Below are 20824 nucleotides of genomic sequence, written 5' to 3'. Positions count from 1 at the left end.
AAGCAGAGATCTGGAATGCGACTTTCCTTTTAGACAATGATAGGTTCACTCTGCTCTTTTTATATAAACAAGAGCTAAGAATTGCTCGGTAATATAGTGCTTATTTAACTCTGTTCAGCCAGGATTTTTCAGGCTAAGTAAACAGGCAATAGAAGGCCACTTTAAAAAAAAAAAAAATTAAACTGATGATAAAACTTCTTTCAACTAATTTTGAACTTAGAACTCTATTTGGCCCTCAAGCACAGGAAATATCCCTTGGGGGAAGCTTTAATCAAAGTAAAACGGGACTCCCGCACTCCTGGGCACACTCCCGGTGAGATGCCAGCTCCTTTTCCGGCTCAGAGGAGGCAGAGAGCGAGCACGAAAGTGGAAGAGAGAAGCCACCAGGGACAGGCAGGAAGGGCTGCTGGGCCCTGGGGTGGCGCTGGGAGGTGGTACCCGTCCCCATGCCCGCTCCCTGCAGCAGTAGGTGTGACAGGACTGCCAAAGACGGGGCTGGAGGTCGTAATTAGTTCATTTCTCCATGAAGATGCGGCACCGGCAGCTCTGGAAGTCGGCTGCCTGGTAGCCCCTGTCTTGGGAGGAGGCAAAGACTGGCTGATCCTGCAGGCTGGTTGTTCCAGGTTATTCCAAATACGTGATGTCTAACCAGATCCTACAGATCTCCAGTGATGGCAACCTCCCCGCCCCCCGTGTCACCTAACCCTTGTTGCTGATTAGATTTAAAACATTTTTTCTAACCTGAAATCCTCTGTTGCAATGTGTGCCTTTATTTCCTGTACAGCTGTTACCTCTTTACAGCAGGGTGCTACCCCCTTGAAGACTTGCATTTTTGGTTAATGTAGTTTTGTAACTTTTCTGTTTTCAAAAACTGTTTTTGTTCTCAGCTTTCAGTGTCTCGTATATTTTCTCTCCCTCTTTCCTCACTGGGAAAAAAAAAAAAAAAAAGGAAAGACAAAGAAAAGGAGGAACGGCATGGAAGCCTCAATTTAGAAAGAAGCATAAAGCAGTTTTCTTCTGTTTTGAAATAAACATGTAAACAAGGGAAGTGATCTACATTAAAATAAATAGAGGTTGGTTTTTTCCCCACCGTTAAGACGTCTATAGTTTTATTTAAAATTTTTTTCTGGGTTTTTTCTCATACAAAGGCTTCAGATTTTTGCCCTGCAGTCAAGCTTTGCAGGTACACATTAGTTGGCCGTAGCCTGGAGCTAACAGACCAAGGAGCCTCTCCAAGTGTAGCCAAGAAAGGAGAAAGGCAGCTGTGCCATGTAAGACATTCACAGGGCTTTACTGTTACAGACATATTGCTGGCTTCATTTTTCTTGCGTGAACAAAACACTGTCCAGTGACTGTTATAACCTCATAATAGATGTTCATACAATTTTATTGTCTTTTCAGAATGGGGGAAGTTTTGCTTCTGAGAACAGCAATAGGCTCAGGGTGTAAAGTGCTAAGTACTTAAAATACAGTTGGATAATATTTGCCACGATGATTATATACCACAATGGCACTAATCCAAAATGGAATAATCCATCACAAGTGGACACAAAGACAAGCAGATGCTAGCACAGCAGTGGATGTGGGGGTGTGTTGTACCGAGGCACGCGATGAGACTGAGAAGGAAAATTCTTCCATTCCTTCACAGCACTCTCCTTTTTAAGAAAATAATAAAATGGCTTGGGTTTTTTATTTCTCTTTTCTAAGCAAGTTCACCTAATTCTTTCCTTGGATGTGTCAATTTGATTTCTTGAGATAATGGGATTGTTCAAAGACAATGGTGAACACGGGGCTTCCTTCCCAGATCTCATTCCTTTGCTCCTCTCCCTCTTTTCACACCTTCCTCAAACTTTCTCAACTTTTATCGCCTCTTTTCTTCTGTAAAAAAAAAAAAAAGAAAGAATGGGAAAGTGACCATAAGCTTTTAAAAAAGGGAAAGAAGTCCAATTACTTTTGTTTTTGCTCAAGGACATCAGACTTGACACAGTCGCTCTGCACCAGCGCTTTGATTTTCATTGACCAGGGAAGAGAGATGGTGTGGAGCCAAAGTGCAACACGTCCATTGGACCGATATTTTCTCCATGCTCGCCCAACAGCTAGAACATCACGTCTTGGTGTGGTTGGGATCTGGCAAGGGTGAATATACTAAAATATCATGAGAAAAACTTTCAGTATATTCCAATAAACTGTTAGGGGCCAGAATCATTACAAACAAGAGATGAAGATCCTGGTGCTGATGAACTCCTTGGAAGAATTGCCATTGTGCCAGTAAGGGAGCCAGCCTTTTCCCAGCAGGGCTGAGATCTCACTCGACTGGTTTTGAGGCTTTCCCGCTCTTGTGGTTTCAGGAACCCACAGGAATTTATTGTTGTTTAGACAATTATTCTATCAGCCGATGACCCCTCCCCACCTGGGAAGAGGAATCAGGAAAAAACAAGGAAACAGGAGGGTCGAAATAGAAACAGATTTAATAGAATAAGACTAGATAATTAACGTTAATAATATTAAAGAATCAATATTGATCCCGATGAAAGTAGAAAATAAATGAGGATTATACCGATCGAGTTCTATCAGTAGGAAGCTGTGCGCTCACGGCAGTGGACAGCAAATGTCGGACATTGCGAGCGCTGCGGCTTCGGGAGGTCGGGAAGGCCTCAAGGGTCCAGCAGTGGGGCAAGAAGTTCTCAGGATCGCAGCTATCACAGAAAAGAGAGACTCCTCAGCAAACTTTCTAATTTATATTGAATGTGACGTTCACGGTATGAAATAATCCTGCTGGCCAGCCTGGGTCAAGTGCCCCGGTCTTGCTCCTCTTCATCCCCGCACCTGGCTAGCTCAAAAACACTGAGACCTTGAAACCCACTTACCATAGCTGGCTATAAAGTAAATATTTTCACAACTTCAGACACTAGAGTCTTCTAAAAATGCAGTTTTCCCAAGCATCAGAACAGAACTTAGTGAAAAGTAAAATTACTGAAAGAGAAATTAGTCCTGTGTTGCTCAAACCAGGACCCCCAGCCGCCTTCTCCTGCAAAATCCACACCTGGAAGGCAGGCGAGGAACTTGCCCGATTGCAAAGCGAGGACACACTCTGCAACCCCCTTCTCCGTCATCAGCCCCTTTGGTTTCCGCGCAAGTCGCTCAAGGCGGCTTTGGGGGACGAATAGTGGGAATCCTCTCCGGAAAAGCAGTTGCTGGGTCGCAGGTAGGTTGGAAAAAATACTGGCTTTTTTTTCCCCGTACAGATAGTCCTAAAATAGCCACTAGATGGCAACGGGAGCCTGCCGGGTCGCACGCCGCGCATGGTGCGCCCAGAGCCGCGGGGGGTGGAATTTGGGGCAGGCCCGTAAGAGCACGACAGAGGAGTGAGGAGGGGCTGGCGTGGGACTGTCCTTGGGGCCACCGCTGCTTGGACACCCCGACCACCGACAGCTCGGCACGGGCAGCCTGCCACCAGTTTTGGCAGGAATACCTGTTTCCAACTCGATATTCACGAATACGCTGCATAGCATAGGTCTAAATCCACTTAGTGTTATGTTTATAGGTACAATATATGCATATTGAAGTCCATATAACGTGGGTCTATGTTTGTAGGCCCATCGAACTTCTTGAGGAGCAAGATTTGGAGGTTTATTAGAAGCTCTCCATTCCAATCACAGGTACCTTGCCCAGACCTTCACATTTCTCTCATTTTCCAGCCCCCTGTTCCTAGTGCTTTGCTGATCTAATTCCCTCCATCCTCACTTCTCATCTGACCTGTCTTTCGCTGCTCCACATCCATTTGTTCCCATCCTGTGCCCTCTGGTTCCCTCACAGGGTCCCTCTCAGCTCTCGGTTCTCCCTTCCTTTCCTCTCCCCCTTTCCTTTTCCCTTCCCTCATCAGTTTGTTGCATACTCTTGGATCAGGCAGGCCCTGCCCTCTCCCTCTGCCCATGTCCTCCTTTTATTTGTTCAAAAGTCTTTCCTTCAGCTCCATTTTCCCCTCCTCTCAATCTTCTTGCCATGACCAAGAATTTTTGTGGATGGCAACAGTACATAGAAGTACTGACATCCAAACAGGTTAGACACAGGCTAAGGGGCCTTTACATTTCCTCCTTCTGGCTGCTGAGAGTAAAGGCAATAAGAGAAGTCATGAAAATAATGATTAGAGCAATTACAATCCCCTTTTCATTAGCCATCCTTATTCCCCATTTTTTGCAGTTAACTCTGATGTGACTGGAATCCCCTTTCAGGCTCCCAGGACCCAGCAAGCAAGAACTGGGAAAGAGTCAACATCCAACACCAGCTGAGCCAGCAGGTGGGAAAATAAAGCCCCTTCTTGAAGAAAATCATCAAACACTCTCTGCATCTTGGAGAAAATGCACGGGGGATTTCTATATGTCAGCTGGAGCCCAGATGCTAGGGCACACGATAAGGGGTGCATATCAAAGCTAGCTACAGACAATAATGTCCCGATATTTTCATAAGCTGGTCTTATCATGCATCTCAGAATCAACACTTTTTGAAAAGGAGTTTATTAAATGCAAGAGTATGGCACTGAGCTGTTCATGAGAAATACCATGACCGCACACCATGTCCAAAGGGCCAGGGCTATTGAAACGAAGCAAGGCACAGATTCCTGTCTTGACATTGATTTGTAGATGACAGGCTACTTTTCAGCTACACAGATGGCAGTCTTGTCTCCTCCTCACTGAAAGGATCACACTGTCTCATTATCCAGGTGTTCTGACATTTAATATGCTCGCCATAAAAGCAGCTGCTACCTTAGACCACAGCAGTTGCATGACCTGCCCAGGCCTGCTTCTCTGAAGTCACCATGTATTAGAAAGTAGCCCTAGGAGCTGTAGTGGTGCGCCTGGCCAAATGCAAACCAAGAAGCAAGGCATTTGTTGTTGGAAGGTGGAAGTTCTTCCATGCCAGATACTGCCATAGCCCCCACAGACTGCAGGGATGTCAGCTCTTCTCTCCAACAGTGCTGCCGCTCTTCCAGGGTCTGCCAGCAGTTCTCAGGGCTTCAGGGTCAACACACCTTATGGCTGCAGAGATTTCCTACAGTTAGCTCTTGAGGAGCCACTAAAAGAGCTAAACTAAACCCTGTGAATGAAATGTTATTGTATGCGAAGGTCCTTTGCCTTTGGACAATTTAGGTCCCCTCCATGATAACTATGGGCAGAGTCAGAGATCTGAATATCAAGAGGAGCACAACTGATCAATGCGCATGTATACCATTGCTGTTTGGGATGGTCAGTCAACCAGACAATTACCATGACAGTACAAGGAGATCAGACTGCAAGGACTTTGTTGCACATTTTGCAGAAGACTATACTGCAGACATCTTTTTCAAGCTATGAAGCATAAAACTTTGCTTTGCTGAGAGTTGTATTTCCTGATGATGGGCATACCCAATGCAAAATAGCACATTCCCCGGCACAGCCCTTCTCAAAAGGAGTCCTTTTAACACAGAGGTCTTGCACAAAGTGTACAGTATGTGACAGAAATACACATCAGAAGTCCTCCAGAGAAATGGAAGGACAGTTGAGAGCAGCGTTTTTGCCTGAAGATTGGGTTTTAATGCTTTCTACAGGCAACAGTTGACAGTGGTCTTATACAGAGGTGGAACGCTGGATGTATAGAGAAAGGTGTGGGGTTTTTAATCAGCCCTTGTAAAATACAGACAATACTATAAAGCACGAGAAGACCATACCATGCTCTACCCTCTTTCCCAAGCAGGGAGAGCAGAAAGCTCTCATTCCTCCCGCTGACAATAACCTCATCCATAGCACAGGAAATCACAACTTGCCATCTTGAAAGTATTACCAAAATGTCCTTCCAGCCAGTGCTCCTTTGCCTTCACCATTTCACTTGCAGGCAGATTTCTGCATCCTTTTGTTGTGAAAAACCTCCTGGAGAAGTAAAAGGACTTTCTTGGTTTCCCAAGGGATTCATAACCAACGTTTTGTCTACCCGCAGGTCTGGTCCCTCTCACATCGCAAGAGTTTTCCACTGCGTCGCTGGAGTCCTTTAGTACTGGAGACTTCTTCAACCACCTCATTTACTCTCATTCATGTAATGAGTAAGGTGCAAACTGCCTTTGTCATATTACGCATTTTTATTCTTTGTCATCTACCTTAATACTTTTTTTTCTTCCGTTAGGTAAATCCCAAAATGTGTCTGGCTAATAAATTATAGAAATAGCTAATTCTACGACAGAAATACCCTGAGAACGCAGTCAGGCTGTGCTCCCCTCAACACCATAAAAATGCTCAGGAGGAGACAACCCATAAACCAGAATCTAAATTTAGGCAAAGACAACACTAACGAAGATGGGAATTCTGAGAAGAGAGAATGAGTGTCATAAGGACAAGACAGGGTGCATATTTGCGTTCGTCCATAACTGACATGTTCAAAGTCTCTATTCTCTAAGATACACACAGAAAATATGAACAATATCTGTATTGCCTGCAGACAGCCTGTGTCATGTTCGCTAATTTTCAGGCAGCCAATTAAATTTGCACTTGAACTGAACAAAACAGGGTCACTGATTTATTTGTGAAGTTTATGTAAGTATTTGTATTCTCGCTGAGCAAGCCAAAAGAATTAGTGATTTAATGTAAAAGCTGCGTTCAGATAAATGTGTAGTCTCTGTATATACAAAATCATTGCCAGTGGAAACAACTCACAAAGTGAACCTGCTAATTGCCCTAACTTCATAAAGCCAACACTGGATCCAAGGCCTCCACGCTCAAATAGCTTGGCTTGGCTGCTCCACCATGGGCTATCGGGCATGGATTGCGGCAAGGCCAACGCCGTGGCCGTGTAAGGCGGCTGCAGGGCTGGACTCCCCTGTCACACAGCAGGCAGAGCTGGGGGGCTCGTTTTCCACCAGAGGTGTCAAAAAGCTCTCAGAGAGGCTGGGGTCCCTTCAGAGAACGGAGCTACCATGGAACGAGGTTCTCGGTCTAACCTGCCTGGCTTCCCTCTCTCCTCAGTGGAGGGATGGCGCCCAGGGACCAGACCAACCACCCTCTGCAATTACCTGGTAAACTCACACCCCTGAGTTCTCCTCAGGCACATGAAATTAATCGCACAGGCCTGGATCCAAAACAGGACGGACATACCGCGATTCTCATCTCTGCAACACGTCCCGTTTGAGGCAGCTGAGTCCAGTATTGGAGCTCCCGAGTCGGATCTGCTTCTCCGAGCAGGCACCCTGACAGCCAGCACCGCACACAAGAGGCTGCCCAAAAAATGCACAGAAAAGCCACATCCTGTCTCCACAGTTTGGGCTTCCTATTCAGTGCGAGGAGGATGCGAAACAAATGAGTCCTTGATCTCAAGTTCTGAAATTTTTGAGTAATCGGTGATCTGTGTACATCTATAACGGATAAGTCCCAAACACTTCCAGGTATTACCTTTGATGGGCATCTGCTCCTGATACAAATAATAAAGAGACAGAAAAATTAATGTAAAATGACTCTTGACTTGCTATCAATAAAGATGTGTCTCTTAGACAAAGATGTGAAATCACTTTATAAATGTAAACAGCCCCTGAGAGGCCGGCAGGCTTACTTGATTTACTGAAGCGTCAGAAGCAATAAAAATATTTAAATGTTACCCCAATGTAGCCACTGATTTAATTACCAAGTTAGTCCATCATACATGAAAAGTGAGCTCGACTATTTCAAACACAAAGTGGGAGAGGTTATTATTACTTATTTATAGATTGAGGAGCAATGGTAAAGGAAACCTGGACTTCATATGATGTTGGACCAAATAAACATCAAGTGATTAATCTGTGCAATGGGTGTTCTTAAAAGCCTAGAGACTTGCAGACAGCAAACACGTCTACTGTAATATGTTGAATATTTATTAAAATGTTCTAGTAAATAATGAGGAAAAATTCAGAACAAGTAGATGGACCAGATACTGTGTGGATGACACACATATATGACTTGGGCATAAATAATTCGACCTGCTTCCAGTTCAATTTTTCTACCAGAGAAATAAATAGGCTACCTTCCCCCCCACTTTTAAATTGCTTGCGAAAGATAAAAAACCAAATGCAGGGGCTAAATATCACAATATTTATTTCACAGAAAATATAAAAAGCTTTAATTAATGACTCTGAGATGCATCTGGCCATTTGGATATGATGGTTTGCTTTTTATTAGTAAATCAAGTTAATCTTGTCCAGGTTGTCCATTTCTATCCTACAGATAAATATGTCAGAAGATGAGGAATATATAGCCCTTTACTGGGCTAGCAGAAAGCCTAGCATAAAAATAAGGAAAGAGTCAAAGAGAAGATTTATCCCAAAAGACGGTCTCGCCGGAGCATGGTCGCAGGATGGGGCTCTCGGTGCGTATGCAGCTGGTGGCCTCCTGGCACCAAGCGGAGGAAACGAACGTACATCCTCACCCTTTTTCAGGGGCATGGTGATGAGATAGTCCGTATGGCTTTTCCTTTTCAGGGTCTTGCAAGGAGGAATAATTCAGGAGAAAAACTGCCTTGCACTGAAACGGTAGTTTTGGTAGTTTTGCGCTTGGTGCTCTGCATGGTGCTCTGCATCCTCACTTTGTATTGTAAGGATGAAGCAACAAGAAGGACGTTTGGGTTGGTTTTCCCAAAAACAGCAGCTCTGAGCGATAAAACTGGGCCAAATCACGTCACCACATATACCCAACCAGCGAGATTCAAGCTTTCCTTTCGGTTTGGCTGTAAACTCTTATAGGAGTGTTTGTGTTTGAGCCTCCCAGCCTTAAAGGACACGGGCTTTTCCCCATATAAGGAGTATGAGCAGAGAAGGGGATTGCAAGCCAGCTATTAAAACCCATTGAGCTAATTTGCTAAGAGGTTGTCAAGTTAGTAAGAATAAAGTTCTCATTGTCACCATCATATTTGCACATTCTCCAAGTTTAATATTCAGTTGGATTCTAAAAATCATTCAGATTTTGCTCTTAATTGTAGTCGGTATATCCTTCTCTCACAGCAGTCCAGGAGCATCTTACAGCTGACACCCCAGCAACAACCCAGGATCCTGACGCCAACTGCAAACAAGCAGTTTGAACGCTGAGTGTGGCAGCAGTTCGTGAGGTCCCTCGTGAAGTGCATGCGGAAATCCTGCTAGGAACTTGTTTTAGAGATGCACAGCAGTCACCTACCGTGTAGCTACAGTTACATTTGCTGGGAAATAAATTCTTATTATTTAAGAAATAGAGTCACAAGTTGTTCAAAAGCAGGTGACCTGACATTTTCATGCAAAACCAGCAAGTTGTCCAGGATGCGTTTATGTGCCTTTGAAGCACAGCCAGGGAGGAGCAGAGCCAAGGTAAAAACCGTGAACCAATTCTTCCCCGTCACCAACAAGGGATTAAAATTCCTTGTAGGAAGAAGCACTGTTTGTACCATCACCATCTTCCACCAAAGCCCCTGGAAGACCCAGCAGGAAACTGGAAGTATTTGCGTCGCTCTGTGTATATCAGGAGGCAAACTAGGAACAAGTCTGGCGAGACAGCTTCTGTCTAGGAAAAAAAATATCACCTCTAATTAGGTATGGCAAAGGTATTACCTACCACCATGCAGGCTTTGGGAAGTGCTTGGCGAGAGGGCGACAGAGTGGGGTAGCCCTGGGCCATGAAACTCTTTGTCCTGCCTCAGAGCCAAGTCGGGACAGAAGTGGGACCGAGCTACCCTGGCTCTGCCCCGAGAGCTGGTGCGTGCAGGCTACATCACTAATTAATTTCCCATACTGGGCAAACCCGGCCCTAAAGGAAAGGTTATAACATTTCCTTGTGCAAGCTACGGCCACCCAGGGGACCATCTGGGTGGTTTTATACAACATTATATATTGTATAAAAAGCGTGTGTTCCTTACAAAGGCTTTTTTTTTTTTTTTTTAAGGTTTTGCTGCCGCCTTCGTGTATGTGCGTGCCGTCTTTCGCATCTTTATCTGATGCTTTCATGCAGGACACATCCTTCCCTCTTTCATCGCCCCATGCACGGTGCGCGGTGCTTCTGTGAGCGAGTTTCCTCACACCTGGAAAGAAAAACCTCCCGGATGGCTGCAAGAAGCCGCCTCACGCTGCATCCAGGCAGGCTCCGCTCCCGCTCCCCCAGCCCGCACCGTGCTTTGTCACTGGATACTGGGACAGGGCACTGGTGTCCCCACACGGGGTGGCCTTGTCCTGGCTCACCCCGGTCCCCGATGTCCCCACGGAGCCGCTGGGCGCCCATGGCCGGGCAGTGCGGCTGGGACGCCTCTAGATGGGGCAGCCCGGCCGCCGGCCCCGCCGCCGGCAACGGGAGAGCGAGGGGCCGCCAGCCGGCCTCCTCCGCGGGGTCTCGGGTAAACAGCGGGCACGGGGTGGGGGGCGGTTCTCCGGTGGGCGCAGGGAGAGGCAATTACGGGGCACGGCGGGGTGTGGGGTTTCCCCCGCTGCAATACACGGCTGTAAAAGGGAGGATCCGACACAAAATGTGGGGTTTGGCTGCTGCCAAACCTCGGGGAACAGGGGCGTGCGGAGCCCTTATCAGGGCGTGGGGGCAAGGGGGAGATCGTGCCGACATCCCCGCTTCAGGCGCTGCCCTGCCCACCCCCCCGCTCCCGCCCTCTCCCCCCACCACCACCCCGAGCCTTTTCCCGCGAGGAGGGTTTGCCCCCAGTTTCCGCCACCCGCCCCCCCCCCCCCCCGCCACGTTCGGAGGGGGCCCTGTGCCCGCCGTGCCCGGGGAGCCCTTGCCCCCCGGTGCTGCCCCGGCCGCGGGCGACCGGGAGCCGGCTGCGAGCCCTCCAACTCGGGCGGCCAGCGCGGAGCGGTGCCGGGCCGCCGCTCTACCCCCCGTCCCCATCCCTCCCTCCTTCCCTCCCTGCCGCTGCCCGTCTCCCCCGGCGGGGCTGGAGGGCGGGCGCGGCGGGACCACCCAGCCAGCCCCCGGCCGCCCCAGCCTCGGGACCGCCGGCCCGGCTCGGCCTCCCTCCGCCGCTCCCCTGCGCCTTACCCCCGCTGCTGCTCCCTTCTCCTGCCGGCCTCCTCCCCAGGCATTTCCTCTCCCAAACACTAGTTTTTCTGGTGGGGAAGAGGGCGCAGAGATCGCCCCGGGAGGCGGGATAGGGGGAGAGAAAAGAGAGGGGAAAAAGAAAAAAAAAAAAAAAAAAGAAAAAAAAAAGAAAAGGAGGTGGTAGGGAGGGAGCTGGGTAAATTAGCAAAGAATTACAGCCATTGTAAACTAACCGCAGGTATTTCCAAGAGCTTGGAGGCGAAATTCTGTAAATCAGGGGCTTCGTGGGCTGGAAACTGCCTGTGCCGGAGCTTGGAGGGAGGCTGCACCGGGGGGAGCGCCTCTTCCTCCCCCCCAGCCCCAAAGCAGCCGCCCGTCTGCCTCCTGCCCGGCTCTCTGCCGCACCTGAGCAGAGCCCGGAAAAAGAAGCGCCCTGCGGATCGCTGCCCCGGCCGGTCCTGCCCGGAGCTGCCCGTCTCCGCCGTGCCCGCCGCCCCGCTCCGGCCGTCAGCCCCCAGCCCGGCTCCCGCGACCCGCACCTCCAGCCTTTCCCCTGGGAAGCGCGGAGCCCTTCCTCCCTGCCCGCGTCTCCATCCACTCTTCTCCTCTGATCCCTCGCCCAAAATTTCATCTCTCGGCTGTTTAGCACCCCTCAAAATGCCCGCGCAGGGCACCCTTCCTGCACCTCCTGTACGTCTCCTCGTAAGTGTGTTTCTCGCAGCTTCCCCTCATGCCTCTTATTCCCCTCCAGCTCTTAAAAAAAAAATAAAATTAAAAAAAAAAATCCCTTTTGGATATTTCCTGAGTGTACCGTGGCACCGACGTCTTGGGTAGCAGAAGCGATGGCTTTCCCGGGAACTACCCGGGTGGGAGAAAGAGATAAAAAGTGAGCCCAAGCGAGGTGAGTAAAACGGGCTGAATTCGTTCAAAGGGATAAAGCCTGTTCTCGTGCAGTCACGCAAAGGTGCTCTCCGCCTTCGTGCTGCGTATGAAAACGGGATTGTTTATTTTATTAATTTATTTTACGAGTAAGAACGATGACTGAAAACATTTATTTCGCGCCGGAGTCGTTGACAATCAATTATCGTGGCTTCGTGGTCTACTGCAAACTGGAGCTCGTCCCTGCGGGATCAAGTAAGGAAACGTTGGAGGTGGCCGCGACGCCCGTGCAGAAGCAGGTTAACACCCTGGGAATTCGGCTCACGAAGCAAAGCCGAATTTGGGGCTATCAATTTGATATCCCCTGGCTCGTTGCGTTGCCGACTGTCCCCAGCACCAAAAAAAAAAAAAAAAAAATCAAGGTCGTGAAGCGCTGGCATTTCATTTCTCGTGTACCTGCTCCATAACCCTCGCCGGGATTTTTTCTGTTGGCTCTGGGAATGCCACTAAGGTCTGAAATAAAGACAAGGACGGTGCTTGGGAGCACACTGTTGTTTTGGCAACGAGTCGCCTTTACACGATTCACGTGCGTGCAATAGTTTCCGAAAGCTTCTTGCTCAGGGCCATTTTCTTTCAGGGAAAGGATCGTTTCGAGGAAAGCAGTCTCTGATCTGCGAGGAGCTGCGGTCTTTAAAAGTCCCCGGTGGGCCGAAAGACCGTCCCTAATATAAAACCGGCCGCGCTTTCAAACAAACGGAGCGGTGAAAAGCCCGTTTTCCACAACCAGACGAGGCTATTCCGCGTTTTCGACCTCCCCACTCGAGGTTATTCCGCGTTTGTCACCCACGGGGCGAGGGGCCGGCGGCGTGATATTTCCTGAGGCTCTCTCCCCGCCGGAGCCCACCACCCGTCGCCCCCGGCAGACCCGCTTCCCACGGGATCTTCCCGGCAGCGGCACCGCATCCAGCCTGCGCCCTTATCCCCCCGCCTCCCCCACCACTATCCCCCGCCGGTACCGGAGCCTTCCCCGCCGCCGGGCTGCAAAGAGGGGAAAACACCCTGGGACTGTTATCCTTTGCTCTCCGGGTGGGAAACAGAGAGGTGACACGGGGGGGGGTGACCGGTGTGGGGGGTGACACGGGGGGGGTGACACGGGGGGGTGACCCGCTGTGGGGGGTGACACGGGGGGCTGACCCAGTGTGGGGGGTGACACGGGGGGGTGACACGGTGTTGGGGGTGACGCGGCGCAGCCCCGCGGTTCGTAAGAGGTTAAGGCGCGTGGCGCCCCGCGGAGGCGCATCGCCCCGTGGCGGCGGGCAGCAGCCAATCATCGGGCGGGCCGCGCGGGGGCCGGCCAATAGGAAGGCGCGGGGGCGGTGCTGTCAGAGGCGGCGGTGAGGGATGACAGGGCCGCCGGCAGAAAAGGGCGAGGGGCGGGCAGGGGCGGGACAGAGCGGGGCGGAGGCGCCGCAGGGAGGGACCGGCGGTGCCCGGCCGAGCGCGGCGCGGCGCAGCGCGGCGGCCCCGGCCCTATGGGCGGGCGGGCCGGCGGCGCAGAGAGGCTGCCCCCCGCTGGCGCCCGCCCTCCCGGCGGCAGAGAAGGGGCCGGCACCGGCGCGGCCGCGGCCGGCGATGCGGTCGCCCAGCTGAAAGGCGCGGCGCGGTACCGCTGCTCGCCCGCCGCCGCCGGCGGGACATGGCCGTCCGCAGCGGCAACGCCCTGACGCCTTTCTCCATCCAGGCCATCCTCAACAAGAAGGAGGAGCGCGCCCGCCACACGGCGGGGCGGCCGGGGCCGGCCGGCGGCTGGCGGCTGTGCGGAGCCGCCGCCGAGGGCCCGCCGCTGTCTTCGCCCGCCCTCGCCGCCCGCGCCCCGGCCCCGCGGACGCCGGCGGGCTGGGACTCGGACTCGGCGCACAGCGAGGACCCCGAAGGCGAGCGGCGCTCCGAGGAGGAGGGAGCCGGCGGCAGCGCCCGCCCCGCCGAAGCCACGGGCGGGGGGCGGCCGGCGGCGGAGGAGGAGGCAGCGCAGCCCCCGGAGGCGGCGGAGCGGGACGCCGCCGGCCTCAGTGACAGCGAGATGTCGGCCGCCGTCTCAGGTACGGGCGGCCCCGGTGGCGGCCCCTCCGCGCCCGCGCGGGGAGGGCGGGAGGGTCCCGGTGTGTGTGGGGGGGGGCTGAGAACGGGAGACGGTCGGGGCTCTTCGCTGGTCTCCGCGGGGCGGTGCGACGGGCGGTTCCAGGGGAAAAAAGCCCCCAAAACGCGTCCCGCGGGGCGAACGGGAAGAGCCCTTTGCCAGGCTGAGCCCGCAGACCAGGGCGGCGATCGGAGGTTCGAGGAGGGCGAGAAATCCCGTCGGCGGCGCGGGCAGCGGCTCGGCGGGGCCTCCGCCCGCCCTGTCGCTGCAGGCGGGCGGCAAGGAGCGCGCCCGGCCGCCGGGGCGGGTGCGGGGGCGCGGGGGGAAGGCGGGTGTCCCGGTGGCTGCCGGCCCTGACCGCCGTGCTCTCGCCCTGCCCGCAGATCGCAGCCCCCCGGAGGAGGAGGACGGAGCGGGCAAGTGCGGGAAGCTGCTGCCGGGGGAGGAGGAGGCGGCGGCGCCGAAGCCGCGGAAGAAGCGCTCCCGCGCAGCCTTTTCCCACGCGCAGGTCTTCGAGCTGGAGCGGCGCTTCAACCACCAGCGGTACCTGTCGGGGCCCGAGCGGGCCGACCTGGCCGCCTCCCTGAAGCTGACCGAGACGCAGGTGAAGATCTGGTTCCAGAACCGGCGCTACAAGACCAAGCGGCGGCAGATGGCCGCCGACCTGCTGGCCGCCGCCCCCGCCGCCAAGAAGGTGGCCGTCAAGGTGCTGGTGCGCGACGACCAGAGACAGTACCACCCCGGCGAGGTGCTGCGGCCCCCCTCGCTGCTCTCCCTCCAGCCCTCCTACTACTACCCCTACTACTGCCTGCCCGGGTGGGCTCTCTCCACCTGCGCTGCAGCCGCCGGCACCCAGTGAGGGGCACACACACATCCCTCCCCAGCCCCCCCACCACACACACTGGCAGCCAGGAAACCCATCTCCCCTCTGCCACCCCCCATCTGTCCATCCATCCATTCATCCAGCTTCTTAAATCCAGAGCCCCAGCTGCAGCTCTCAGTGCCTCGGACAGTATTTATTATTATTTTATTGTTATTTTTATTATTAATATTATTTGGATGGTTCCTCACCCTCTCCTCTTCCAACGTAGGACTTCTTGGCCACCCCCGCCCTGACCCTCACCCCGTCCCCACCCTGCCAGCCGAGGACTCTCGCGATTTGGCACGACTAGTTCATGGTATCCATGTTGTCAGTGTATTTGGTGTAGACTTTTTTGTTTGTTTTATTTCGCTTCGGATTGGTAGAGACTCGATCTTGTGTGGGAGAGAGAGGAAAAAAAAAAGAGAGGAAAAAAAAAAACCAACAAAAAAACAACAACCAACCCTCAAAACCAAATGCAGCTCAAAACTCAAAAGAGGAGATCAAGGACTCCCTCGGTGGATTGTAAGGAAGATTATTTTTGACGTCTGTTTGAGTCCTTGCTCTTCCAACTCGTTGCGAACTAAGTGTGCCTTGTATGGTGCTGAATGTAAGGAAGCCTCTTTCAGATCCCCCCTGCTCTTGTTGCCCATGTTATTCCTGTACTCCATGATCCCTGGCAAAGGATAAATATGTCACAAAAGGGTGAGACTTATATTGAAACTCCAGACTTCTTCTTTTCCTTTTTTCCTGAGATCTTTCCGTGTTCGGGGAGGGAGGAGTTACGGATTTTTCGCACTTTCCAGTTGTATTAAAGTTGTTGTTATTATTTTTATATTCAATGTGAATATTTCTAGTCAGACTTTTTAAGAAATCGATGTAACGGGAAATTTTAATACCATCAGTGCCTTTTATAGTTCTTCTGCAGACCTCTCCTTCAGGGGCGGGGGTTTCTGATCTGCTCAGCAATGTAATTACAGTCTCTTTCTTTCAAGGTAACCATTGCTTTTTTTTTTCTCCCTTTTTTTTTCTCCTCTCCCTTTCTCTTTTAATGGCACTGTGCACTCAATTAGATTATTTACTTCAAATGAATTGTGAATGTTTGTAAGCTACCCGCTGTACTTTTTTTTTTTTTTTTAATTTATAAACTTTAGTTTAACACTTAGCTCTGCTGCTTGTGTTGTTTCTGAGAGTGGACACGCGTTTCCCCGGCGACTTTCTCCTTGCAGCAAACTTCGGGCTGTAGTTCAGACCACGTCCCTCCTTTTCCCACTCGCAGGGAGGCTGGCGGTGGCTCTGGTGGCAGCTGGCAGCGATGGGGATGGCGGGGCCTGGCGGAGGTCTCGGTCCCCGGGGCCTCTCTGGCCGTGGGTTTCCTCCGTGGGAAGCGGAGGGGGCGAAGGGGCTCGGGCCGGGCGCCTGAAGGAGCTGCGTCCAGGCTGGAGCGGTCCCCTGGAGAGCCGGGATCGCTGGTTTAATGCACTCAGAGGAGCCGCGGGGGCATCGAGTGGGTTTTCCCGGGCGAGGAGCGGTCTCGCCGTGCGGGCCGGCACGGGCGGCCCGGCAGCGTAGGTTCCACGGGCCGTGTCGGTTTAAAACCTTGGCAGCTCCCGGGGAAAGTGCGTGGGTCAGCGGGCTGTTTTCTCTCCGCGGGAGGCCGGCGGGGAGGCCGGGGCCGCGGGAAGGGGCTTCGCAGTCCTCGGCGAAAGGGCCGAGGCCGTCTGTATCCCGACACAGCCGCGATAGCCGCTTGGGGCAGCCTCCCGCTTTGGGCCGAATCCCCCTCCGAGCCTCCGCGGCGAGCCCGGGCCCTCGGCGCGGTGCTGGCAGCGCATCCCCGCCGTCCTCCCCCGTCCCCCGGCCGTCCCCGCGGGGCCAGCGCTGCCAGGCGGGGCGGACAACTCCACCCGGGGGGGCCCAGGGCCGGGCAACGGCGCTCAGAGGGACCGGCGGTGGCTGCGGTAGTTTCTCCACGCCGGTGGAGCCCTGCCCGAGCCCTTCTCGGAGGCGGCCGCGATGCCTGGGCGCCGCCGATTCTCCATCGCCGCCGGCTTCTTTCCTTCCCCGCTGGGTCGCACGGGCTTCCCTCCGGCTCCCGAGCACGGAGTGGCTCGTAGGAAGCCCTTGCTGCTCCGTCGCCCCGCTGTCGTGGTCCGTGCGAGCCGTCCCAAGAGGCAGCCCCGCTGTTTCCTCGTCACCCGCCTCGCCCCGGTCCCCAGCCCCCGGTGAGATGCTCCCAGGCTGGTACCCTCGGCGGAGGGCAGGGGGGCGGCGGCGGCTCCCGGGGACTGCCCCGGCCTTACCGCGGGCTCGGGGCGAGCTCTGCGCTCCCAGAGCCGTCAGGGCACCGCGGAGAAAATGCTTTGGGTTGGGGTTTGTTCCGCCGGGCGGGTCGGCAATGCTGCCGGTGAAAGGAGCGCTCCAGAGGTAGCGGTCCTGGAGGGAAGGGTCCTCGGTAGAGCAGACCTTGGCGGATGCGGGAGGACTAACATTCATTAGGCCCGATCCTGAAACGCTTTTTCTTTTTTTCTTTCTTCTTTTTTTTTTTTTTCTTTTTCCTTTAAACTATTTCCTTCCGCCTTTCCCACCGCTTTCCCTCTTGGGAAAATGAAGGTTTTGGATGGCAGGAGCAGTGCCCCATGCACTTGGGAAGGTGAAGAGAAGCCCCTGCTACCCCGCAGACAGCTCGGTTTGTTTCTTTTCTTGCCCCGGGGGATGTTTCTCTGTCTGCAGCCCCGTGTCTGCCTTACAACCCCATACAAGATATAGAGCCGCTGATTCCCATCCCAGCTTCCATGGGACGCTTTACACCAGCGGGGGTTTGGCCCCGGCGGGGATTCGGAGGCAAGGCGGCGGGGGTGGCTTTCGGCGAAGCTGGTTATGGTTCCTATCGGGCTCCCTGTCGGAGAAAGAGGATTATTTCGAAGCCTTCTTTTTTTTTTTTTTTTTCTTTTTCCTTTTTTCTTTTTCCCGCGGGACACCGTGTTTTATTATTTTGCTTCGTGCTCGCTGACGGATGTAGCGCTGTAGGGAACCGCCTGATATGAAAAGAAAGCGTCGGTCATTAGAGCTTCCCCGGGGTTCCCCGGCTTGTAACATTGGGTAACATACGCGGGATAGAGCGTATTTTTCTTTGAATCCGATAAAACTAAGATACATTTTACTCGAGACAGAAATTGCTGAAAAAGATGATGCGAGGGAAGTTATTTGGAATTTTAGGATTGTGTTTAATACCGAATATTTACGCAGCGAGAGTGTCTTAGTTTGACGTTAACAAAATCCGATATTTGAGAACCTTCAGTATTTTGCATCGGGAAAATCTAACGGATAATTTAATGGAACTTTACGGGAATTTGCAGGCTTTTCTATTACTGTTTTTATTGATAATTTTACGATTTAAAATATAAAGCAAACGCTCAAGAGTCTTTTTGTCTTTCTTTAATGACAAAATCCCTAGTAAACCGCGCGTAATTGTACCAAGGCCAAGGGAATTAGTCTGGATTTTCGGCGTTTAAGTTATCGGCAAAACCTGGGCTTTAACGTACTCTCTCCATCCTTCACAAACACACTTTCAGCTCATCAGCACATCCACGGCTGCAACATGAAAATAATCTCCCTAATGGTATGTCCTAACTTCAGCCTCTCTCCCAAACCCCGAATCCATACAGGAGCCGTGGGAATCATTTTCCATCCGGCCGTGGACAAGCTCCAGTCTTACAGAAGAGAAAACGGTCGCAATAGAAAGAGGGGGAGCGAAAGAGAAACTACGGCAGCTACAAGACATTCGGTTGTTGAAACGTAATGTAAATTGTGTATATCTTTGCATATGTCTCCATAGGCGCTTGTGTTTGTGTATTAAACACTCGCACAGGCGCAGAGACCAACTCTGCGACCGGGAGGCTGCCTATATTTAGATACCTCCCGCTCGCTCGCAGGGTAATAAAACAGGAAACCACGTAGATTTCCAACACACACAGACACACACACGCACACCCCATCACACACACACTTGTCAGGTAGAAATCAGCGACGCTCTTCCCGGGAGGAGGAGAAGCAGCAGAAGATGCCGGAGCACCGGCATCTCCCCCCTCGCCGGCAGCGCAGCACCTGCCCGGCCTCCCAGGGGCTCCCGGGAGCAGGGGGCAAAGGTGGCCGGGGGGTTAAGGGCCTCTCCCCGGCAGGCTTTGGCAGGCACTTTTCCGCTCCGCTTCTCCTGTCAGGGGTGAAGGCGACGCGCCCCGAGGACGGCCCCCGGGCCGGGGGACGGGGAAACCCCGCTGCCCTCCTGCCGGCGGCTCCCCCGGGGCTGCAGCACCGAGCACCCAGCTCCGCTCGGAGCCCGAGGCGGGGATGCTCCGGCCGCAGCGGGACGGGACCCCCGCGGCCAGGGCAGCCGTGCGACGGTGGCAGTGGTGGCTCCAGCGAGGAGGCTGTTTTTTCCCCAGGTGATGGGAAAAATAAAGGGCAGGTCTTTCTGCCCTGGCCACATCCTCGTGGATGCTACCGCTCCCCTCCTGTCCGAAAGCCTCCCCAAAGGCTTCCCGTTGTTCGCTGCTGCGGTAAACATGGTGATTAACCGGAGAGTAAACGAAACATTTCCCACGGCGGTCAGCGCCGGGACCCCGCACCGCTCCGGCCCCGGGCAGCGCCCCCTCCTCCGGGGGCCAGCAGGGACGGCGGTGGGCGAGGAGGCTCTGCCCAGAGCCCCCGGCCCCGCTGGGCTCGCCGCCCGCGGGGGCCCGGGCACCCTCCTGCCCCCGGGTAGCCGCCGTTCCCCCCGCACGGCGGCTGGCCGGTGCCTTGCCGAGGGACCGCGAGAGCGGGCGGTCTCTCACCCGCAGGTGGGACTTATTTTTTTATTTTTAATTTATTTTACATGGTTTGTAGTTGCTTTTTATTATTTTTTTTTTAAAGGGAAGGAGAAAATTTCAGCAACCGCACGCAAACCTTTGGTCTCTCCGGAGGGATGGAGCGGAGCGGGAGGGCGAGTTCACGCCCGGGCCCGCCCGGGGGGCGGGATGTCGCGGTGCCCGGCGAGGGCCGGCATCAGTCCGGCTGCGGCCAGGGGCGAGGGCCGCCCTCCTCCCGCCGCTACCCCAGACACTGCCCGGCCCAGGCGGGTCCCACGGGCCCGAGAGGAAAGCCCTGGCCAGAGGATGAGGGTTTTGACCCCTTGGGGAGGCTAAAGAACCGTCCCCGCCTCTTTCCCCCGCTGTTTCCCCAGCTCTGTACAGGAGCTGGGAGAGGTGTTAGCCGCAAGGCTGGCCCCAACTGATGCTGGCGATGAGTGCAATTGTCGGGGCGCTCCTTGAAAAAAATGACAGCGGCAAGTGGTGGCTGCAGAGCCGCAGGTTACGCCGTTTTGGAGCTCTCAGGTGCGCCCGTGGCTTTTTACCTAAAATCTGAGTCGGTAGTAAATAGGCCGGCGCTTGTGCTCCCGAAAGACACTGCTGGCAGCCAGCAACGGATCCTCCGCTGAAACAGAACCGCATCTCAGCCGGGGAAGCCTCTCCTCTCCCGCGGCAGCAGCTCGGCTCTGGGAGCTCCAGGCAAGGGGCCGCTGGCCATCGGCGGATGGCGACCTGCAGGCATTACCTGCTGTCTCCAAAGGGGTGCGAGATGCCACCAGGACTGGTGACTGACGTCCTTCCCACCAGACTAGGGACACAGTTATTAATAAAGATACAGATCTAGGTAACAGTGCTCGTAGGTACTTCAAACATATTTTTTTCGTTCTTAAAAAAAAAAAAAAAAACAAGGAAAAAAAAAAACAGGGGAGCTGAAAAGGCTACACGCAGTCTTTTCATGCACGGCCGATTGACAACCAAAACAGCGCTTCCACATCGAGCAAGAATGGCCAAAAAACCATAAAACGGGTGGAAAGGCAAAGAGGGATCTGATTTTCAGCTTCCCGGGGCTGGACGGCATCAGCCTGCGAGCTGGGGAGCGGGC

The 20824-nt window shown here is 53.5% G+C and overlaps 1 protein-coding gene across 1 annotated transcript; it reads left to right on the top strand.

Annotated features, from left to right (window-relative positions):
* The first annotated feature begins 13442 nt into the window (after nucleotides 1–13442).
* On the top strand, nucleotides 13443–15982 carry NKX3-2 (NK3 homeobox 2). Its single transcript, XM_063336248.1, has 2 exons — nucleotides 13443–13975; nucleotides 14397–15982. The coding sequence occupies exons 1-2, from the start codon at nucleotides 13573–13575 to the stop codon at nucleotides 14870–14872; spliced, it is 879 nt and encodes a 292-aa protein (XP_063192318.1). The 5' UTR covers nucleotides 13443–13572; the 3' UTR covers nucleotides 14873–15982.
* The last annotated feature ends 4842 nt before the right edge of the window (nucleotides 15983–20824 follow it).

Source organism: Chroicocephalus ridibundus, chromosome 5, assembly GCF_963924245.1.
Source record: "Chroicocephalus ridibundus chromosome 5, bChrRid1.1, whole genome shotgun sequence".
Lineage (NCBI taxonomy): Eukaryota > Metazoa > Chordata > Aves > Charadriiformes > Laridae > Chroicocephalus > Chroicocephalus ridibundus.
The sequence above is the reverse complement of the archived record's forward strand: the minus strand, read 5'-3'. Positions and strand labels throughout refer to the sequence as shown.